The sequence below is a fragment of the Macaca fascicularis genome, chromosome 12, assembly GCF_037993035.2.
Source record: "Macaca fascicularis isolate 582-1 chromosome 12, T2T-MFA8v1.1".
NCBI lineage: Eukaryota > Metazoa > Chordata > Mammalia > Primates > Cercopithecidae > Macaca > Macaca fascicularis.
In genome coordinates this window covers 92,511,708-92,533,796 of record NC_088386.1, presented here as the reverse complement: position 1 = coordinate 92,533,796, position 22,089 = coordinate 92,511,708, and the positions used below count along the sequence as shown (strand labels likewise).

At 36.9% G+C, this 22,089-nt stretch overlaps 1 protein-coding gene across 3 annotated transcripts in view; it reads left to right on the top strand.

Annotated features, from left to right (window-relative positions):
* The window catches only part of PGAP1 (post-GPI attachment to proteins inositol deacylase 1), an 83,342-nt gene that overhangs the window by 6,846 nt on the left and 54,407 nt on the right, over positions 1-22,089 (top strand). For all 3 annotated transcript variants that reach the window (XR_012421333.1, XM_005573815.4, XM_074009620.1), the window contains exons 3-9: positions 3,242-3,417; positions 6,715-6,886; positions 11,013-11,170; positions 15,345-15,397; positions 16,543-16,609; positions 20,847-20,952; positions 21,697-21,752. Coding sequence is in view for 2 of the 3 variants with exons in the window: in XM_005573815.4 (XP_005573872.3) it covers positions 3,242-3,417; positions 6,715-6,886; positions 11,013-11,170; positions 15,345-15,397; positions 16,543-16,609; positions 20,847-20,952; positions 21,697-21,752 (788 nt within the window). In the remaining variant the exon portion in view is untranslated. The remainder of the gene's footprint in view (positions 1-3,241; positions 3,418-6,714; positions 6,887-11,012; positions 11,171-15,344; positions 15,398-16,542; positions 16,610-20,846; positions 20,953-21,696; positions 21,753-22,089) is intronic.

Here is a 22,089-nt window from a genome sequence, read left to right as displayed (position 1 = left end):
CTCTGAGAGAGAATACATGTGAGGAATACTTAGAAAAATTGAAGACCACTTTGCTAAGAGAGGGATACAAAGAATAAGTTGGAGTGGGATGGCATAAGTAGACGATAAAGGGGAACCCCTTGGGGAATCAGCAGAGGAAATACATTTATGTTGGAAATGGAAGGTAAAGAGAACAGAACCTTAAGCATTGATTAGGGAAATAAATCAGTGGCTAATGTTATGCAGAACAAGAGAGATTAGTTTTCTTCTTTTGGAGTTATTTAAGTGAGAGAGATTTGGAAGTACTCAGGGGAACATAGAAAGGTGAGGATAGGGAAGTTACATGTACAGATTCCAAATTGATGTTGGCTTGGAGATATAGTAGTTATTTCTGGCATAACAGCCAAGTAATCTGGAATTAATTTCGTTTTAAACTAAAACCTGCTTTCTTGTTATTTAATGGACTGGAATTGCTATGTAATGAGACTAGAATTGTTTCAATATGTGCAATTATTTACATGTTTATTCATCTAGCACGTATCTGCACGTATCTACCACGAGCCAAGCCATATTCCAGGTATCAGGGATCCAGAGCATATCAAGACAAAGTCCCTCTCTCATCAAATTTATATGCTTATTGGGAAGACAGCCATCAAATATGTCAGTAATGTTAAAAGCTAGAAACAAAAACAGACTCAGGAGGTAGAAGATAAAAGGGTCAGGAAGTGGCTAGTTTAGATGAGGTGGTCAGGAAAGGCCATTGTGAGGAGATGATATTTGAGGAGAGGCTCGACTGAGGGAAGATCCTGAGGCAGGAACGTGTTTTGTGCATTTGAGGCTACTGTGACTAGAAAAAGTTACAAAAAGAGATAAGAATGGAAAAGTAGCCATGGGCCATATCATGTAAGCTGTGGAAAAGACTTTGAATGAGAAACTGTTGGAGAGCTTTGGGTAAGAAAAATATAATCTGATTTTTAAAATTAATCTTTGTATTTGAAATATTACATACAGAGAAACATATAGAACATAGATATTTGGTTACAAATTATTATAAAGTGAACACCCATGAAATCAAAACCCTAGTCAAGAAGTAGATTACTAGTAACCTGGAAAGGCCTTATGTGCCCCTTCGTGGTTAAAACTCCCTTTTCTCTTTCTTGACATAATCACAATCCTAATGTTAACATGGTAATTTCCTTAACTTTCTTTGTAGTTTTAATGCAATCTATTCATTTGAGGCTGTTTTTAAATTTTGTCATATGAATATAGTCATTCAGTATGTATTATTTTGTGTCTGGCTTCTTTCAGTCAGCATTATCTTTAACATTCATCCAAGTTGTTGTATGAGCTGTGATTCATTCATTTTCCTTTTTCTATATTATTATGTTGTAAGACTATACCATGATTTGTCCCTTCTGTCTTTGGACAGAATAAATGTTTACATTTATTGGCAATTAAAAATAATGAATTTCACTCCATATGTTTCCTGGAGCACATAAACCTGTGCTTCTGTAAGATAGATATCCAAGAGTGTAATTCCATGTTACAGGTTATGTGTATCTTTTTAATCTTTACCGATTGTGCTAATTTATATTCCTAAAAGCAGTATATTTTACCTTCTTTTGCTTCACGTCCTTTACAACACGAGAATTGTCAGATATTAAATTTTTAAACAATCTGGTAGGTGTGATTTACTTTTAAAAACAGGTTGCTCTGGCTTCGCTATGAAGAGAATTTCCTTTGAAGGGCAGGAATGGAAGCAGGAAAGATACTAAAACATCATAAGTCATCAGAGAACTATAAATAAAAAATGAGATAGTACTTCATATATCCTAGGATAGTTGTAATAAAAAAAGACAGATAACAACAAGTGTTGGCGAAGATGTGGAGAAATTGGAACCCTCAAACATTGTTGGTGGAAATGCAGAATGTGCAGCCACTTAGGAAAACTGTTTGGGAGTTCCTCAGAATATTGAACATAGAGCTATCATGTGGCCCAAAAATTCCACTCCTAGGCATCTACCCAAGAAAAATAAACATACCCACACAAAAACTTGTATATAAATGTTCATAGCAGCATATAATAACCAAAAGGTGGAAATAATTTAAATGGTCATCAGCTGATGAATAGATGAATCAAATGTGACATATTCATATAATGGAATATTATTCAATAGAAAACAGGAATGAAGGACTGATACATGTTACAACATGAATGAACCTTGAAAATATCATGCTATGTGAAAGAAGCTGGTTCCAAAAGGCCACATATTATATGAGATGTCCAAAATAGGCAAACCCGTAGAAACAGAAAGTAGATCAGTGCTTGCTAGGCCTAGGGGTTGGAAGGAGTGAAGAAATGGAGAGTGACTGCCACTAGGCACAGAGTTTTGTATTTGAAGTGATTAAAAAATGTCTAATGTTAGATTTCAGAGATCGTTGTACAATATATACCAGAGATGGCAAATATACTAAAAACCATTGAATTTTGCAGTTTTATATAGTGAGTTGTATAATATGTGGATTATAATGTATCCGTAGTATATGTACGGAAATGGTAGACAGGTATTTTGTTTGCTAAACCATATGCTACAATTTTTGTCCACCTAATATAGGCAATTTATAATATATTTTTTAAAAAGATTTGCAAAACAGCAACAAGAACAAAAAGAGTGGAAGCAGGGAGACCAGTAAAGAAACTGTTAGAGTAGTTCAGATAAGAGATAGTGGTGTTTGGATTAGGACAATAGTGGTGGGAATGGTGAGAAATTTCAACTGGGGATAGATTTGGAAGCTATGTCATGGAAGCACTTACTGATGGGTTGGATGTCCTGTGTAGGAGAAAAAGACAAATGAAGCGTGAATATCTAAACCAGGTGATGAATGGATATTTCTTGTAGGAACCTTGTCATTCTCAAAATCCTCAGTAAGTGTGGCAAAATTTATATGTCTTATTCTTCAAAGAATCCTGTCTTTTTAGCTATTGTTGCTCCTACCAAAGGAAAAGAAGGTAGAGAGTGAGTGATCTGTTTGCTTTTTATTTATTTAATTTTAAAAATATTTAAGTCACACTTACTGCATTCAAGGCATACAGTTGCTAGATTAGTTTGTTCTAAATTGGTACTATTAATGAATTTCATCCTGAAATAGGTGGTTTATATTTGTGATGCAGGATAAGGTTATTTACTAAGAAATTCTGAAGAAAGAATGGATGAGACCTGTAAATATTGTTTAATGTGCACTTCACTCTTTTCCTCTGCAGTTCGTTCTATTGGCTCCATTGCACTTAGAAAAGCAGAGGACATTGACTTCAAGTACCACTTTGACTTCTTTAGTGTAAACTTCAATGAAGAACTGGTGGCTCTGTATGGTGGAAGTCTTCAGAAGCAGACCAAGTTTGTACATGAATGTATTAAAACAATTCTCAAACTCTATAAGGTGAGAGATAAGTATGCAAATCAATAGTGGTGCAGCCTATCAGCACCTTTTTAAAGAGAGATTCAGTATATTTTAAATAATGTATTTGTTTATATGGAAGTTGAAGCAGAGAAGGCACAAACATTTTTTTGTGAGAGTCTGTTATCTTGCCCTCCATAATGGTTTTGAAGTTTAAATTTATAAGAAACATTTCTTATGGTGAATTCAGGAAGAAAACCCTTTTAAAACTTTATATATAAATTACGAGTGCAATGCATTACCTAAAAACCATTGGTATATATTTCTACCTTTAGCTATGACTAAGTAACTGGTACTAGGGTAGACCACCTGCATATGTAAACAACTGTAAAACTAGTCAAGATATCTGAAGCACCTGTTTTGAGATGTTGGACAATTGAGCCGCAAAGCACTATGATCCCTAGAAGAAGTGAGCTCCATGATTGCTCTGAATTTCTGCCTGAAAGCATTTTCCAGACCATGGGGCAAGTAAGAGGAGATCAAGCAGGGCACATTGATATCACTTAGCTAAAGAAAGCAGAGGATTGGAATTGGGGGCTGCTGAAGCAGTATGAGAAAGAAGACAGTGAGACAAAGAAAGGGGCTCTAAAAATGTGTGTTTTTCAATCTTTGAATGCCATGCTGCACAGGGAAAGTAGCTATAAAACAGTGGCATGCTAAGGAGGAAGTGGTGGGGTGTGTTCAAGACATAGTGGTGGTTTAAATCAAGGTGGTGGCAGTTGAAGTGATGAGAAATTGTCAGATCGGTGTAAATCTTAAAGGTTGAGGTAGTACAATTTGCTGGCAGATCAGATATGGAAGGGCAAAGTGAGAGGAAAAGAAGAGTTAAGGATGACCCCAAGTTTTTTGGCTAAACTGGAAAGATTGAACTGCCATTAACTGAGGTAGGGAAGAGTGTAGGAGGAACAGATATGGAGGAGATGAAGAGTTTAGTTTTAGACAGATTCAGTTTGAGATGCACATTAGGCATTCCATGTATGCTACTGTACAGGTGGAGTTCAAGGCTAGAGTTCAAGAGAAGGAGTACAGTCTCCAGATAATTACTGAGAGGTTGACAGTGTGTAGATACACTTAAAGCCACTAGACTGGAAGAGATCACCGATGGTTTCAACAAAGGTATGAAAGAGAAGTGATCTAAGGGCTGAAGCCTGAGTCACTTCAGTTTTAAGAAATGAGGAGAGATGAGAAGGAACCAGAAACAAACTAAAAAGGAGGAGCCAGTGAGGCAAAGGGAGAACCAGGAGAGTTTGTTGTCAAAGAAACTAACTTAAATATTTCAAAGAAGGAAGAAGTGACCAACTGTGTCAAATGTTATTGATAGGTCAAATAAGATGAGGATTAAGAACTGACCATTGTAGCCTAAGCAACATAGTGAGACCCTGTGTCTACAAAAAAAGAAAATATAGTGTATTAGCTGGATGTGGTGGTGCACACTTGCAGTCCCAGCTACTTGGGAGGCTGAGGTAGGAGGATCTACTCAGAGCCTACGAGATTGGGGCGGCAGTGAGCCATGAATTGTGCCACTGCGCTCCAGCCTGGGTGACAGAGTGAGACCCTGTCTCAGAAAAAAAAAAGAATTAAGAATTGACCATTGGATTCCTTGGTGATTTAGCAAGAGCAGTTTTGGTGGCATGTTGGGGTGAAAGTCTGATTGAAATGAATTCAAGAGTGTATGGAAGTTGAGAAATTGGAGATTTGTGTTTGTTTGTTTGTTTTGAGACAGGGTCTCACTCTGTCACCAGGCTGGAGTACAGTGGCGTGATCTCAGCTCACTGCAACCTCCGCCTTCTGGGCTCAAGTGATTCTCCTGCCTTAGCCTCCTGAGTAACTGGGACTACAGGCGCATGCCACCACGCCCAGCTAATTTTTGTATTTTTAGTAGAGACCAGGTTTTGCCATGTTAGCCAGGCTGGTCTCGAACTCCTGACCTGAAGTGATCCACCTACCTTGGCCTCCTAAAGTGCTGGATTACAGGCATGAGCCACCGCGCCTGGCCTGCAACTTGTTTTTAGAGTTTTGCTGTAAAGAAATGTAAAGTAGTCACTGAGGGGAAAGGGAGAATTAAAAGGGAGTTATTTTTATTTTTAAGAGAGAATGCCAGTATATTTATACACTAATGAAAATGATCTAGTAGATAGGGAAAAGCAATAATGCAAGAAGAAAATGAGAAGGATTCCTAGAGTGATGTACTCGAGAAGGTCAAAGGGGATAGGTTTCAGAGCACAGTTGTAGGGGATGGCTTTCGCTAAGATCAGGTCTGTATTGGAGATCACCAAGGATCCACTTAATTCCTATACCAGCATATTATGACATGGCTGAAATAGTATACACAAGGGAAGCTCATTAGAGACTCAGTGCCCAGGGTTTTTACTGGGGACTTATCACATAGATACCCTCTGCCTAGCACATACCAAAATTCCAGCCTGGAGGACAGCGGGTGTTCAGCATAAAACGTGTTGTTTGCACAAACGTTTTAGACACTCTTATCATTTAGGGAATGGTGGGAATCTCCCCCAAAAATATAAGGTTCCAGATTCCAGCCAAGAGCCAACGTTGTATCCAGCCCATGCCAAGGACAGTAGTCTCAGGCCTCCTATGTTAACTCTTCTGCACAAGATTCACTCTACTCATTGAGAAGAGATGGTACACAGGAAGGATCCGTGTTGGGGGTGATGAGCAAAAGTCTGATAATGAGACTGAGGAGATTGTTGAAAATAAAAGATTTCTTGAAAAGCACTTATCTAAAAAATAAAATATTGTAATTGTCAGTGAATAAATGTTTGGAATGCTGCTTCATTTTTAAACCAAAATGCACAATAGAGAAATAATTTGATGAGATAAAAGATAACATGATAAGGTAGTATATTGCTATCACAACTGTAATCATCTTGGCCTTTTTTGGGTGATATTTTCAGTTTCAAACGAATTATCTGATTTCTTATGTCTTGTAAAACCTAATAATCTTGTACATACGAAATGTAATTATGCCTCAGATTACATGTAGTGTAACAACCAGTATAAACATGATTTGCTAGACCAACTGTTCCTATTGGCCCAGAAAACCAAGATATACCTGTTAAAAATGTTTGGCAGAATACAAAATAGTATGTATACACTAATTAAAACTATATGAAAATGTACTTCTGTACCTTATGGTGGGAGGTTATATAGTTTGATTTTCTTTTTCCTATAAAATTGCTCATATGCAGAGAGAAATATTTAGTATTTTTTAAATACTTAAAAAAGTATTAATTATGACATGGTGATTTATTTTAATAGGGTCAAGAATTTGCTCCAAAAAGTGTGGCAATAATTGGTCATTCTATGGGTGGCCTCGTTGCAAGAGCATTGCTTACACTGAAAAATTTTAAGCACGATCTGATAAATCTTCTTATTACACAAGCCACACCTCATGTTGCTCCTGTGATGCCATTAGATCGTTTCATTACAGGTGAGTACTGTTAGGTAAACATTAACTGACCTCCCCATTGTTGCTTAAGATTAAATAAATAAATCTCTAGGGCTATTCCCCTTAGAATATGCTACAGATTTATCCATGTATGAAGCAACTCGGTTGCAAATCAGCACCTCCAATTCTGAGTGTGTGTCTCTTTATATCTTTGAACTTAGGCTTATAATTGAAGCTACTGTTAAGTTTTGTCTGTCCATAGCATCTTAACGTGGTTGACATGTGTTTTATAATTCTTAGGCACTAGGGCTTCCGTTTAGTTGTTTTTTTTTTGTTTTGTTTTGTTTTTGTTTTTTAAAGACAGGGAGGGTCTTGCTCTTTCTCCCAGGCTGGATGGAGTGCAGTGGTGCAGTCTCGGCTCACTGCAACCTCTGCCTCCCAGGTTCAAGTGATTCTCATGCTTCAACCTTCCAAGTAGCTGGGATTACAGGTGTGTGCCACCAGCCCCACTAATTTTTATATTTTTAGTAGAAACAGGTTTTTGCCATATTGCCCAGACTGGTCTTGAACTGCTGACCTCAAGTGATCTGCCTGTCTCAGCCTCCCAAAGTGCTGGGATTACAGGGATAAGCCACCATGCCTGGCCAGTTTAGTGATTTTTGAGGATGGTACCCTGTCTCTTAAGATGTCTTTAAGCTTCCTATGCTTTGTTAACTGTTTTAGGACTCTATCCAAAATAAGCTTATATTTAAGTAAAATAGTAGCAATGTCTAGTTTTTAAGTACAAAGGTATGCTAACACTTTATATAATGAGGTATAATTCCTAATATTTATTGAGCTCTTATTATGTTATGGGTTTTAAAGACTTCACGTGATGTATTACCACACTTAATCCTCACTGCAGTCCTGTGAGGTAGGTACCATTATTATCCTCATGTTTATGGATAGAAAAAGGCCAAGATAATGTTCTTGCCCAGAGTCATGTGTCAAGAAACTAGTGAAACCGATATTTGACCCTGGTAAACTTGCTTCTGGGCTTGTGCTCTTAACTTTGCATGCTGTACTGCCTGTTAATTGAAGTACATTAACATAGGAAATAAAACCATAGATAATACTATAATCTTGCAGGAATTTTGAATGAAATGTAGGAGTTTGTGATTGACATCATCTAATCAAAAGTGATAATGTCACAGAATAAGAATTAAATGTCTGTTTTCTCAAATTTTTGTTAAAAAAAGTCAGAGATTATCCTCACTGCTTATAGGAATATTATATGAGTAGAAGAAAATCTTTAGAAAGAATTCTTCCTGGTTAGTAAATGTATATAGCTTCTTACCTATAAAAATTTGCATTATCTTAATTTTGATGAAAATTTTGTTTGTAGTTAAGTGAGAAATATTTCCCGGTGACTCCAAACCAAAGTAGTTTTTCTAAAGTGCCCTCCTTGACATAACAGCATTGCCAAAGAATAATTTATTTGCTGTTAAGTATCTGGTGCAACAGTAATTATTATGAGGCCCAGTTTTCCTGTTGGTACATTTAAAACTTTGCCTGTAGAAGTCTTTTAATAAAGAACATCTTAATTTTAATAATGAAGTTGTTTAAATTTGTTGTAGTCTAATAATCTTAAATGACCTTAGGTTTAGGAAAAAAATTAAAGGCTAAAAGTCATAGTACTTGTCACCGTAATTGAGAACTCTTTATATTATTGCATTCTGTGTGGTATATGTAGATGACCTGCATAGATTAAATTAGAATGACTTAAATATATTTTAAAAATTATTTGAGGAATGCACCCTCAATAGGTTTTATTGCTTTGGAGGGTGGCACTGTTCTGTCTCTATAAGGCTCAGGCTGAAAGTGATTCTTAGGGTCAAGAATCCTGTACCTTTCCTGTGATTAGCAAGTCTTTCCTCTTTATTCTATATTTATTCTTTTTATTTTACTAAGTCAAAATTAGAATGAAAATTTTAAGGTTTTGAGAGACAGAGATCCATATGACCTCAGAAGTGGATTCCCTGCTTATACTTGATGAAAATACTGCCTTTCCGTAGGAGGAAGGAGGCCCTGCACTGGGCTCTGCGCTTTGGAGGCTCCTGCTGCTCTGCCCTTACCCTTTCCCAGAGGGTGAGAAGTATGAAGGCTAAGTAGCCTCCCCACGTGGAGGCTGTGTCTTTACTTCTGCACTGGGATCTAGCTAACCAAGCCTCCAAACTTTTCTTTTTCTTTTTCTTTTTTTTTTTTTTTGAGACAGAGTCTCACTCTGTTGCCAGGCTGGAGTGCAGTGGTGCAATCTCGGCTCACTGCAACCTCCACCTCCTGGGTTCAAACGATTCTCCTGCTTTAGCCTCCCGAGTAGCTGGGACTACAGGCACGTGCTACCATGCCCAGCTGATTTTTGTGTTTTTAGTAGAGACAGGGTTTCACCACGTTGGCCAGGATGGTCTCGATCTCTTAACCTCATGATCCACCCGCCTCGGCCTCCCAAAGTACTGGGATTACAGGTGTGAACCACCATGCCCAGCTGCCTCCAGACTTTTCTTGTCTATGTGCCCTAAGCCTGCTTCCAAGACCTGTGTGGGTCTCTTTATTTTCTTTGTTCTCCTGAGGGCAGGTATGTAGAATTCTAAGCTTGAGTTGTAGCCAAGGCAGAGCTCTACAGAAAGTACAGACAGAGCTTGCATGTGCACATGAGGCCCTTGTCATGCGGGATCCAATTGGGATGGGAAGAGAAGCACAGTAAGAGACTGGAGATCTGCTCTTCCCTTGCTACCACCATCCAGTGGCTAACTCTGAGGTGTCTGAGAATTCTTAATTTGAACCTGGCCTTGCAGGTTATTTCAATGATGTATTTTTCAAGATAGGCAGAAAAAATATATTTGATTTAACGGGTTATTAGCTGGATTTTTGACTTTTTAAACTATCTAGACATATGGCATGTGTGCCCCACTGGTACTTACATCCCAGGCTCTCCAGATGTTAAGAGTCAGTCTGCTAGGTGGTAATCTAAGTAAGTACTGCTGAGATCTTTAATGGGGGCAGCTTGCTGTACCCAATGTTTGAAGCCCTGAGTGGGATCAAATGCCAGGATAAAAATGCATTAAGTTTTGATAATCAGAAAAAGAATTGAGAAATCCCCTGCCCTAGCCTCAGTTTAATCTTTGACACTAGGCTTTTTTCACCTTCAATAGACAAAGTGAAAAATTGTCTGCAGGTTCTTCCCTTTGAACTACTTGTTACAATAAATGGGTTGAACCCTAACCTGAGGTTTTCCGCAGTAGCATAGTCCTAAGACTAACGTCAATGGTATTGTCCTGATAGATTGTAAGAATTTAAATAGTGCTTGTGTGGTGGTGGTTGGCCACAGAAGAGATTTGCTAAGCCATTTTTTTTTTTTTTGAGACAGAGTCTCGCTCTGTTGCCCAGTCTCGGCTCATTGCAACCTCTGCCTCCTGGGTTCAAGTGATTCTTCTGCCTCAGCCTCCTGAGTAGCTGGGATTACAGGTGCACACCACCATGCCCAGCTAGTTTTTGTATTTTTAGTAGAGATGGGGTTTCACCATATTGGCCAGGCTGGTCTCAAACTCCTGACTTCATGATCCACCTTCCTCGGCCTCCCAAGCTAAGGCTTTTTAAGCTGGGACACTGCCATCATAGGGAGGGGTCTATCGCTCTTTTTTTAAACCACATTATTGAGGGTAATTGATATATAAAATACTGCACATATGTGATGTATGCAGTTTTTAATGTATACATTTAATGTATATTTTAAATTATACAATAATTTGTAAGATAATGTAAATTCTTACCTTTGGAAGAATATTATTATTTTCTCTTTTTGCTATACTGTGTGACTCATGAATAAGCATCACCCTTGTGGAATGTAGAAACGTGTTTGCTTATGGATACAAAACTAGTAAAATTTGGGATTTTTTTTTATTGATACCTTTAGTAACTCTTAGTATTTATACTTTTATTTAATGGGGAAGTAGGAATATGTGTAAAGATACTGATTTTACTGAAAGTAGGGAAATGTGAATAACACACTGTTTATAGATGAAATGACTTAAGCAAAAATTCAGTTAAATATTAATATTACTGTATAGATATCTTATTCTTTCAGGGAATGGCTACTATTTTTTAATGTCTCTTTTTTATTCCCTACCAGATTTTTATACGACTGTAAACAACTATTGGATTCTAAATGCTCGACACATAAATTTAACCACACTTTCTGTAGCTGGAGGATTCCGGGATTACCAAGTTCGTTCAGGATTGACTTTTCTACCAAAATTAAGCCATCATACCAGTGCCTTATCTGTTGTGGTAATCTTTTTTTAAGATTCTACTGAAATAGTAATGTAATAGACCCAGTAGAGCATGAAAGAAGAAATAATGTATAGCTGCGTGGTAATGACTGCTGAGTTAGTGGTGTTGCACTGCTGTATGTACATGCATGTGTGTGAGAGAGAGAGGGAAAGAGAGAAAGAGGGAATATGAATGAATGAATGAATATGAATGTGTTGGGAGGGCAGAGTTGTGGATGCGTATGTCTATAGGGAGTAAAAAGGATGGCCAGGAACCATGGCTTATGCCTATAATTCTAGTGCTTTGTGAGGCCAAGGCACGAGGACTGCTTGAGGCCAGGAGTTCAAGATCAGCCTAGGTAACATAGGGAGACCCCCATCTCTACAAAATACAAAAAAAAAATTAAAATTATCCAGGCTAATTTAGGCATGGTGGTAAGTGCCTATAGTCTGAGCTACTCAGGAGGTTGAGGCAGGAGAATCACTTGAGTCCAAGAGTTCAAGGTTATAGTGAGCTGTGATTTTATCACTTCCCCTCAGCCTGGATGACAGAACAAGACTCTGACTCAAAAACAAACAAAAAAAAGTAAGTACACAGGATCTTAGAAACTTGATGAAAATGACCCTTATTTATGAGGAGTAATGGTTTCTTGTCCAAAATAAGAGCCTGTTCATTGATTAGAGTTGTAAATATAAGAATGTGTGGACTGGAAAGAAGGGGAATCCAGTTATATCTGAGTGTTGTACTAGATATAATCATAGTGGAATATCAAACATATCACATACTCCTGAATGTTAAACTTGAATGAAAGTTTACCTATTTTATAACAGCATGATTAGCTTTGACAGTATAAATAGTATAAGTAGAACCCTGATTAATTAATTTGCTACTTATCCTTCCCTGCTAGGACATCAAGTATTTGATCTTTAACTGGGATACATAATCTATGTAAAGTGAGTCAAGTTTCCTCTTAGGACTTCTTTCATGTATATTTAACCTTGAAGTCTTCAGTTAAGGTCTTAGCTTCTTAACTCGGTATACACATCATCTCCAAATATAACTTACTTCCTGAAGAGAAAATGCATAGAATGTAGTCTGTCTGTTCCTTTTGCTTTTTAGGAGATAACATTAGAAAGTCACTGTTTCATAGTTGTACCTCTTCATAGATACTCCTTTGTTTATCTCACCTACTGTTATCCTACTTTAGATTACTGTTCATTCATTAAATAGGTTATTTACTGAATGCTTGCCATACATAGAACAAAAATTATTAAGCTATTCTGCTATTACCCACCATTTTCATATAACTAGAGGAACTGGGATGTAGCCAGAATAGCTTTGGAACTAAATTAGTAAATCTATCAAACCTCATTGTTAGAGGTATGAATGTTGCTATTTGGTGTTGAATATTTTGGTCAGATATTTGTTGGAAGTCCTCAAAAGACTAAATGTCAACTCCTTGTAAACACAGATGATTTAGTCATATGAAATTTGATGTAACTTATTTCCTGGACCTTGTCTGGAGCATGATGCTGTATTGATACGACATCCTAAAGCTTATCTTTTAAAGAACTTTAATCTTTTTGTGTGTGTGTGTAGGCATGGGTGTGTGTGTATTTCCCTATTTTTTCTAATCCGTTTGATAATGTGTTGCTTTCAAGGGAGCTTGTTATCTCTGATTTTTGTATCTCTGATGAAGATATTTTACTTATGGAACTTTATCAAAGCTGGCCATTGTATAACCTAAGATTTATTTTTTAGCCTCCAGATATTCCAGTCTTTCATATATCTACATGTATATTCACTTTAAAAAATTATTAACAAGTAACAATTTTTCAATGATTATCTCAAGAATAGTTAAATGATATTTACATCCATTAGGACTGGAAAAATCTTTTAAGTTAGAGACCATAATTGTATCAAGAGGGTTGACTAAACTGCTGTAATATAGTCCCACACAGGTAATGACACTTAAGCACAATAGAAGTTGACGTTTTACTCACGTAACTGCCCTGGGTGGATATTTAGGTTGGTGTGGTTTTCCATGAGTTTCCATTCAGGAACTCAGGCTGAGAGTAGGCATTCCATGTTGAATGCTTTACTTTCAGGGTTGCTGCAGTTATCTTCAACTACAAGAAGGAAGAAAGAACACGAGGCAAATGTCAGGCCTACAAATGGCACACATCACTCCTGCTCACATACGATTAGAAAACACTCAGTCCTTTTTTTTTTTTTTTTTTTAGACGCAGTTTCACTCTTGTTGCCCAGGCTGGAGTGCAATGGTACAATCTCGGCTCACTGCAACCTCCACCTCCAGGGTTCAAGTGATTCTTCTGCCTCAGCCTCCTGAGTAGCTGGGATTAGAGGCACACGCCACCATGGCCAGCTAATTTTTTGAAAATTTTTTAGTAGAGATGGGGTTTCACCATGTTAGTCAGGCTGGTCTCAAACTCCTGACCTCAAATGATCTGCCCGCCTTGGCCTCCCAAAGTGTTGGGATTACAGGCGTGAGCCACCATGCCCAGCCTTGGTCACATATTAAAGCAAGACAGGCTAAGAGCTGAAGTCTAGCCAAGTGTGCAAGAAAAAAAGAATGGATTTTGGTAGACATTTAGCAGTTTTCAACACAACAATCATGAGCAACTGATTTTTTAATTTGTGTTGCCTTTCCTTTTCAACTCTAGCACACATGCATTAATTAAACTGAATGAAAGTAAACCAACTTTATATTGGTAATGGTAAATGCTGTCTACTAAGAGTTCTTACTCTACTGACCATTAATGTAATTTAAGAACAACAGTGAACTCTGGTTGTCTAATTTTTTTTAGTAAACTATCAGCCGTAATTTCTAAATATGTCAAGTACTTACACGTTCATCAAGTAAGCTGTAGATTCCTCCCACTTCAGAACTTGGAACCCAAAGATACTTTATAGATCAAGGGTAATAGTGATTCCTTAGAAGTTATACATATCTTTTTTTTTTCAGTTCATTTATTAAAGAGACATTTTAGGCCTCTGTAAATTTTCTGACATCTATGCTGTTAGTCTACTCTTTTCATTTTGTTTTGACAGTTCTGGTGATGGCAGCTCCTTGTCTCTTTGATGGTACATAAAGAGATGCTATGAAAAATAAAATCAAATTTACTTAATGAGCCCCTATTGTGTGTAAGATGCTATTCACAGAGAGATCATTATCTGGTGTGAAAAGGAGTGCTGTGCCATTGTTAGGAAGCCTTCTGCAAATACTTAATTTTTTAGAAGCCTTTTGTCCTTGTATCTATCTTTTACTAGTTGTATACATCCTAATCAGCTAGGGATTTTTTTTTTTCAAAATATATAAGCCTGGACCCCACTTGGGAAAGTCAGATTTGGTAGTTTTGGAATTGTGATCAGGCATATTTGGTTTGAAAAATCTCCTTAGGCCTAGGTATTTCTTAGGTACACCACTGATGAAGAAATAACATCTTAGAATCTATCAAATGGTAGTTTAGTCAAAATTAAAATTACCAGAATGTCTTTTGCAACTTATGCATTAACTGTGATTTATTAAAGAATCTTAAACTTGTCTCTCATTAGAGTAATAAAAAGTCAGACATTGCCGGGCGTGGTGGCTCACGCCTGTAGTCCCAGCACTTTGGGAGGCCGAGGCAGGCGGATCACCTGAGGTCTGGAGTTCAAGACCAGCCTGACCAACATGGAGAAACCCTGTCTCTACTAAAAATACAAAATTAGCTGGGTGTGGTGGTGCATGCCTGTAATCCCATCTACTCCGGTGGCTGAGGCAGAAGAATCGCTTGAACCCAGGAGGCGGAGGTTGCTGTGAGCCGAGATCACGCCATTGCACTCCAGCCTGGGCAACAAGAGCGAAACTCCATCTCAAAAAAAAAAAAAAAAAAAAAGGTCAGGCATTAAACTTTAGGAAAGGGTCTGTGGTTGCTTTAATAATTTTTAAAAGGTAATTTAAACTTGACTAACCAGGAGTGATATTTAGAAAGAGTTCTGTTTTATAGAGGAAAATTCTAATATATTTGGATCACCTTTTATAAGAATATCATTTTAAAATGTCTAGGCATCACAATATAGTGAGACTATATTATGTGTTTCTAAATATTAGCTTGTAAGAATTTCAGACCTTTTAGAGAATAACAAATGTGTTTTTCGTAAGTTTGATTATTTTTTTCTTTTCTTTTAGAGTTCAGCAGTGCCTAAGACCTGGGTCTCAACAGACCACCTCTCCATTGTGTGGTAAGTTAATACTTGTATAACTTATTTTGATGATTTGTCATGGTCCTTTTTCTCCTCAATACAGTAATTTAATTGGCTTGTTAACTTTTTTTTTTTTTTTTTGGAGACAGAGTCTCACTCTGCTGCCCAGGCTGGAGGACAGTGGTGCAATCTCAGCTCACTGCAACCTCTCACCTCCCGGGTTCAAGTGATTCTCATGCCTCAGCCTCCCAAGTAGCTGGGATTACAGGCATGCACCATCACGCCCGGCTAATTTTTGTATTTTTAGTAGGGATGAGGTTTCACCATATTGGCCAGGCTGGTCTCAAACTCCTGACCTCAGGCGACCCACTCACCTTGGCCTCCCAAAGTGCTGGGATTGCAGGGGTGAACCACCGTGCCTGGCCTGGTTTGTTAACTTTCTTAAAACTTCATCCATAAATAAGACTATGGAAGGAATATTAATTGAGAAGCTTGGAATTCTAATCTTGGTTCTTGTTTCAGTTTGACCAAGGTCCTTGTGACAACATGTAAAACAATCTCCTAAAAACCCAATAGCATTAGTCTCAAATGAAGCTAACATCAAATATCAAAGTTTTTGAGTTTTTCCTAGTTGGGTGGAATCAACTGCACTTTTGGTAGGACTTTGTGAGCTTCTGGCCAATCACCATATTCAGATTTGGTTAATGGAGCAGTGACTATTCTATGGAGCAGCACATGGAAAACCAAGTAGGAATTAAATTTATCCATATGGGTCAAGAAATAGGCAGACCATGATATATCTATCTCATTGTGTTTCAGCTTAAAGATTCTCTTTTGACTTTTCTCTGGCTGTGCAAGCAGTAGTATCTGCTAGAATGACATACTTCAGGCATATAAAGATGGGGTAGGTAGTACATCTATGGCTAGGCTAGGTGAGGGGATTTAGGGAAAACAGAAGGACCCTGAAAATTCTGGCCAACATCCAGGAAGATTTAATTTGCTTTATTTTTATAGGTGTCATATTTAAGATATATGCTTAATAAGAATGATTTATTACATAATTTTTGAGTTTAGAGCACTAAAGGAAACTCAGATGTTCCACTAAACAATAGAATTGTGCATATTTTGATCAAAAGTATATGTTTTAAGAAAGTTTTATTTGTAACACTTACTTTGTTCCTTAGGTGTAAACAATTGCAGTTGACTACAGTTCGAGCATTCTTTGATCTTATTGATGCTGATACTAAACAAGTATGTATTTTTAAACTAAAAATTATTTAAGTGAAAGCTTTTACTTTGCTATATCATTTACAGCCATGATAGATTTAATGTAATTTTTTTACTTTGATGAAAACAGAATCATATACCTTATATCAATTTTAATTAGTTCCAAAATGGAAATATCTTTCTTTTTCTCATACTACTTTAACTGCTGCAAATAATTTGTAAAATGCAATGAAGATGAAAAGTGAGAGAACCTTAAATCTTGCCCCAGTTCTTTCCCCTGTTTAAAGTTTGACGTATATCTTTTTTTTTTTTTTTAAGATGGAGTCTCACTCTGTCGCACAGGCTGGAGCGCAGTGGCATGATCTCGGCTCACTGCAGCCTCTGCCTCCCGGGTTCAAGTGATCCCCCCACCTCAGCCTCCAGAGGAGCTGGGACTGAGTATGTGCACCACCAGTGTTTTTAATAGAGATGGGATTTCACCATGTTGGCCAGGCTGTTTTCAAACTCCTGACCTCAGGTGATCCACCTGTCTTGGCCTTCCAAAGTGCTGGGATTACAGGCGTGAACTACTACACCCGGCCTTCTTTCTTTTTTTTTTTTCTTTTTTTTTTTTTTGAGACGGAGTCTCGCTGTGTCGCCTAGGCTGGTGTGCAGTGGCCGGATCTCAGCTCACTGCAAGCTCCGCCTCCCGGGTTTACGCCATTCTCCTGCCTCAGCCTCCCGAGTAGCTGGGCCTACAGGCACCCGCCACCTCGCCCGGCTAGTTTTTTGTACTTTTTTTAGTAGAGACGGGGTTTCACCGTGTAAGCCAGGATGGTCTCGATCTCTTGACCTCGTGATCTGCCCGTCTCGGCCTCCCAAAGTGCTGGGATTACAGGCTTGAGCCACCGCGCCCGGCCCCTTCTTTCATTTTTTAAATGTAGGGGAAATAGTTCTTACAAACTATTTTATAAATTTTTTTGTAATATGTTATAAACATCATGATCTATCTTATTAGACTTTTTTCTTTTTGAGAGACAAGTTCTTACTATGTTGCCCAGGCTGGACTCAAATTCCTGGGCTCAAGTGATTCTCCCACCTCAGCCTCCTGAGTTTGTTAAACAGTTTTGAACCATGCTTTTTAAAAATACCACTTTAGCTTTCTGATAAGATCGAAATATGTAATTTATTGAATAACCTAAGCTTACCAGAACTTAAATTATGTACTTCTATAAGTTTTACCTTCTCTGTAATGAAGTGTAATTTCACAGTGTAAACTCTTCAAACTAGTAATTCTCCAAATTGTTTAATTAGCAGAACATATGGAAATCATAGTATCCTTTACAGGTTATCATGTTACTCTTTTATCTCTTTCTTGTCTGCTAGCAGATAAATGGTAGCAGGATTTCAGCAAAATTCAGAGAATTCTTTCCATTAACTTAAATTTTTTTTTTTTTTTTTGTAAGTTGGGAACAGATTGCCATTATTCATCTTAAACAGCCTTTTAACTCAGGTCATCTTGTTCCATGGAAATATTTTGAGAACTATGGCTCTGGCTTCTTCTTTTGGAGAAAAAAATTCCTTAGTTTTTATGTAGTCTTTTTCATGGCAAAGCGTTGCAGCCCAGATATTTTTGGAGTGTTTCACCTGAAGGCTCCAATTCTTTGGGAGACTAGTATGGGTGACCTCTTTCTCAATACGTCTCCAGGCAGTACTTAATTTTTAACAATGAGGAAAGCTCCTTTACCCTGTAGTGTACTCTCTTAGAAGGATAGGGATTTTTCCCCTTAACTCTTCAGAAAGCTGTGTAACCACTCATAGAGAGACTCATAGATACTTAGCTGTCTCCTGAAGGTCCAGATCATTTTGTGTTTTACCACATTTTAAGTGACAAGATTCAGTATTAAGTTAGTATATTTATTGATTTAAACAAGCTTCACCTGTGACTTGTTGACACTGTGACTTGGTCATGGAACACAAACATTTGTCATGGAACACAAACATTTTTTGGTTTGTTGACATTGTTTTAGCTGTAAGACATAACTGTGGTAAAAGTTCTAAGCCTACTTGAGGGAGTGCAACTAGATAAAATAATAGAATCAATTAAAGTTGCTAGACCAGTTTGTACTTGAACTGACATTTGGTAAACTTAGGAAAAACCTTGTTCCGTCTAGTGAAGAACAGGATACCTCAGACAGGTATATTCCTAAAAAAACTGGACATAAAACTAATTTCTATAAATAAAATCATGTTTTGCCATTAACTCATAAGATGAGAAAAGAACTATAGTACTAGTATGTAATAAATTATAATTCTGAATGTATAAATGTGTTATGCATTTTAAGGGGAAAATGAGAAATTTTTGATAACCATATTGCTAAGAATCAAAAATACTGTTTATGAAACAGTTTTGTTTTAAAAACTCACTATGTGTAATTGGACTAAATAGTAGAAAATAAAAACTTAAAGTATGATATCTAACCCTCAGGAAGCATATAGTCCAGGAGAAAAGCAGAACATATATATTCAGGGAAATTAAAATGCAAAGAATAATTAGTCCTAAGCATGGTGATAAGGCAAGAATCAGAGTAATTTCTAGTGGTTATTAGCATAAAAGTCATAGCTAAAAACTTGTGAGTAGATGAGTAAAAACTTGTGAGTAGATGCCTTGAGAGTGAGTAAGGATGGTGGAATCCAGTCTTAATTAAAGTTTTTTTGGTTTTGTTTTTGTTTTTTGAGACGGAGTCTTGCTATGTCGCCCAGGCTGGAGTGCAGTGGCGCAATCTTGGCTCACTGCAAGCTCCGCCTCCTGGGTTCATGCCATTCTCCTGCCTCAGCCTCCTGATAGCTGAGACTACAGGTACCTACCACCACGCCCAGCTAATTTTTTGTGCTTTTAGTAGAGATGAGGTTTCTACATGTTAGCCAGGATGGTCACGATCTCCTGACCTTGTGATCCACCTGCCTTGGCCTCCCAAAGTGCTGGAATTACAGACCTGAGCCATTGCGCCCAGCCTGAAGTTTTGATAGACTGGCTGTAACGTTTAATTGATTACAAACAGATGTGGCCACTTAAGAACATCAAACAAGTTTAGTATAAGACTGAGTTATTTGAGGTAGAGAGTTTGCATCAATTAATATAAAAGTTCTCCACTGTCCTCCACTCTACTTATACCATATCTAGAGAACTGTATTCTATTTCATGCATCATATTTTGAGGGGGACATCAACAAACTTGAGTTTATCCAGGGGAGGCAATCAGGATGGTGAAGGGACTAAAAGAGTTCTGTGAAAAACGGTTGATATGTTTGAAGTTGTTTTATCTGCAGAAGAAATGTTTTATTTGAATGGAGAACATAGCAAGCTTTTAAGTTTTGAAGGACTGTCTCCCAATCTAAGATAGCAGTGTAATAAGGAATCAGATATTTGCTGTAAATAAAGCATTCTCCTGGTAAGAGTTGTTAAAATTGGAATGCACGGTCTTACAAAGTAGCAAATGTTCAAGCAAATCCTGGGTGACTTCCAAAGGGACTGGAAAGGTTTAGTAGACCTGGATCCTCACTGTTACTTTTTTGCCATTCTCACTCTGTTGTTGAGAAAGTCACTTACCTGTCAGGGCCTCAATTATTAAACTAGAGAGTTGAATAATAGTCAATATCAAATGGATTTTATACCCCAGTACACTTTTTTTAAAGGGATGACAACTTTTTTAAAGTTGCCAACTTTTTATTGTGCCAGGATATTTAAAAAAACAAGTAGAAGGATAGAATAAAAGAGTAATTTCTATGGTAGGAAAGTTGACAATATTTATTTTCTCTAGCGACCAGTGGATTCTTTGTTATGGTATTGGCAGTAGTCAGAATTTGGAAACTGGTATGTTGGAATCACAAACCAGAGAATCTCTAAAATTCTCTTCTGGTTCTATACATTTTTATAATGTTCTATTCTTAAATGTTACTTGAGAGGCACTATTGCATAATAATGAAAGCATGGACTCTAGAGCCAGAATGCCTGGGTGTGAATCCCAGCCCAGACTTAATAGCTGTGTGAACTTGGGCAAGTTTCTTAATTTCTCTGTGCTTTAGTTTCTTCACATTTAAAATGCAGATAAAATCATTATCTCTTAGAGTTTTTGTGATAATTGAGTGAGTTCATATACCGTGCTCAGAACAGTGCCTCAGAGTAATAAGTGTTGGCTGTTGTCATTATTACTGAAGCAATGTGTCATTGAGCTATTACGATAGATACAAAGTAATACAGAATGTATCAATGTTCTTTCTAGATAACTCAAAATTCCAAGAAGAAACTGTCAGTTTTGAGTCACCACTTTATAAGACACCCATCAAAACATTTTGAGGAAAATCCAGCTATAATTTCTGACTTAACAGGTTGGTGACAATAACATATTTTAATTTTAAATAAAGTATTTCATTATTAATTTTAGGTAAATTTGTTTATAGCCGACAAAATCTTTGAAACTGTGATACTTCAAGTTTTAGGATCCTATTATATATATACACATATATTATTAATTTCCCTATAATGATGTTGGTGCAGTTCTTGGTTAGGAAGGGAAAAAGAAGCAATGTGTAAGAGGTTGCTGATAAAAATTTTGTCTTGAAAATAACATGACAAATAGAAAAATTTCAGTTAAATGACTGTTCTCCTAACAGTTACATAAACTAAGTGCCATATTATTCTTGACTCCTATCAGTTCCTCAGTTATCAGTTATTCTTCATTCTTCTTTTGGATTACCAACATATCTTTTGCAGATAAATTTTGCTTTTAAATATAAAGCAAAATAACTTGCTTTGTCTATTTAAATATAAAGCAAATTATACCGGTTTAATTATATGTCTTGTTTGGGAAATGAAATATTTATTTCCTTATGTTGATGATGCCTTAGAGTTAAAGGACACCAAGCAGATTTTTGCTTTACTTGATGTGAATGCTAGTTGGTGATGAGCATGTAGAAAGTATATTACTAGATTTTCTGTTTTAATATAGCCAGTGTTCAGAAAACCACTTCTTTATTGTGATTGAGAAGTATTTCACCAGGATTCAAAGTAGAAAGAAACTATGTAGTATAAAAACAAAACAAGGCAAATAAATTAATTTCCTTTACCTTAAGGGACATCTATGTGGGTTCCAGTAAAAGTGTCCAAATGGACCTATGTAGCTTACAATGTAAGTATTCCACCAATTAATTTTTTTTCATGTTTTTCCAGAAATAATTTAGTATTTATCTTTAAAAGTTAAAAACTCTTTAAAAAAGATAACTGCATGCCATTTTCCCACAATTTAATAATAATTCCTAAATGATTATCTAGTCAGTAATCAGTTGTATAAATTTATCTTTTTTGCTGTTTTCTTTGATGTTCAGTTTGTTTACATCAGGATCCAAACAAGGCCTATACATTGTTATTGATTAATGTCTTATTCCTTTTTAATCTGGAAGACTTTCTCTTACCACCACCCTCTCTTTTTTTTCTTGAAACTTATTTGTTGAAAAAAACACCAAGTC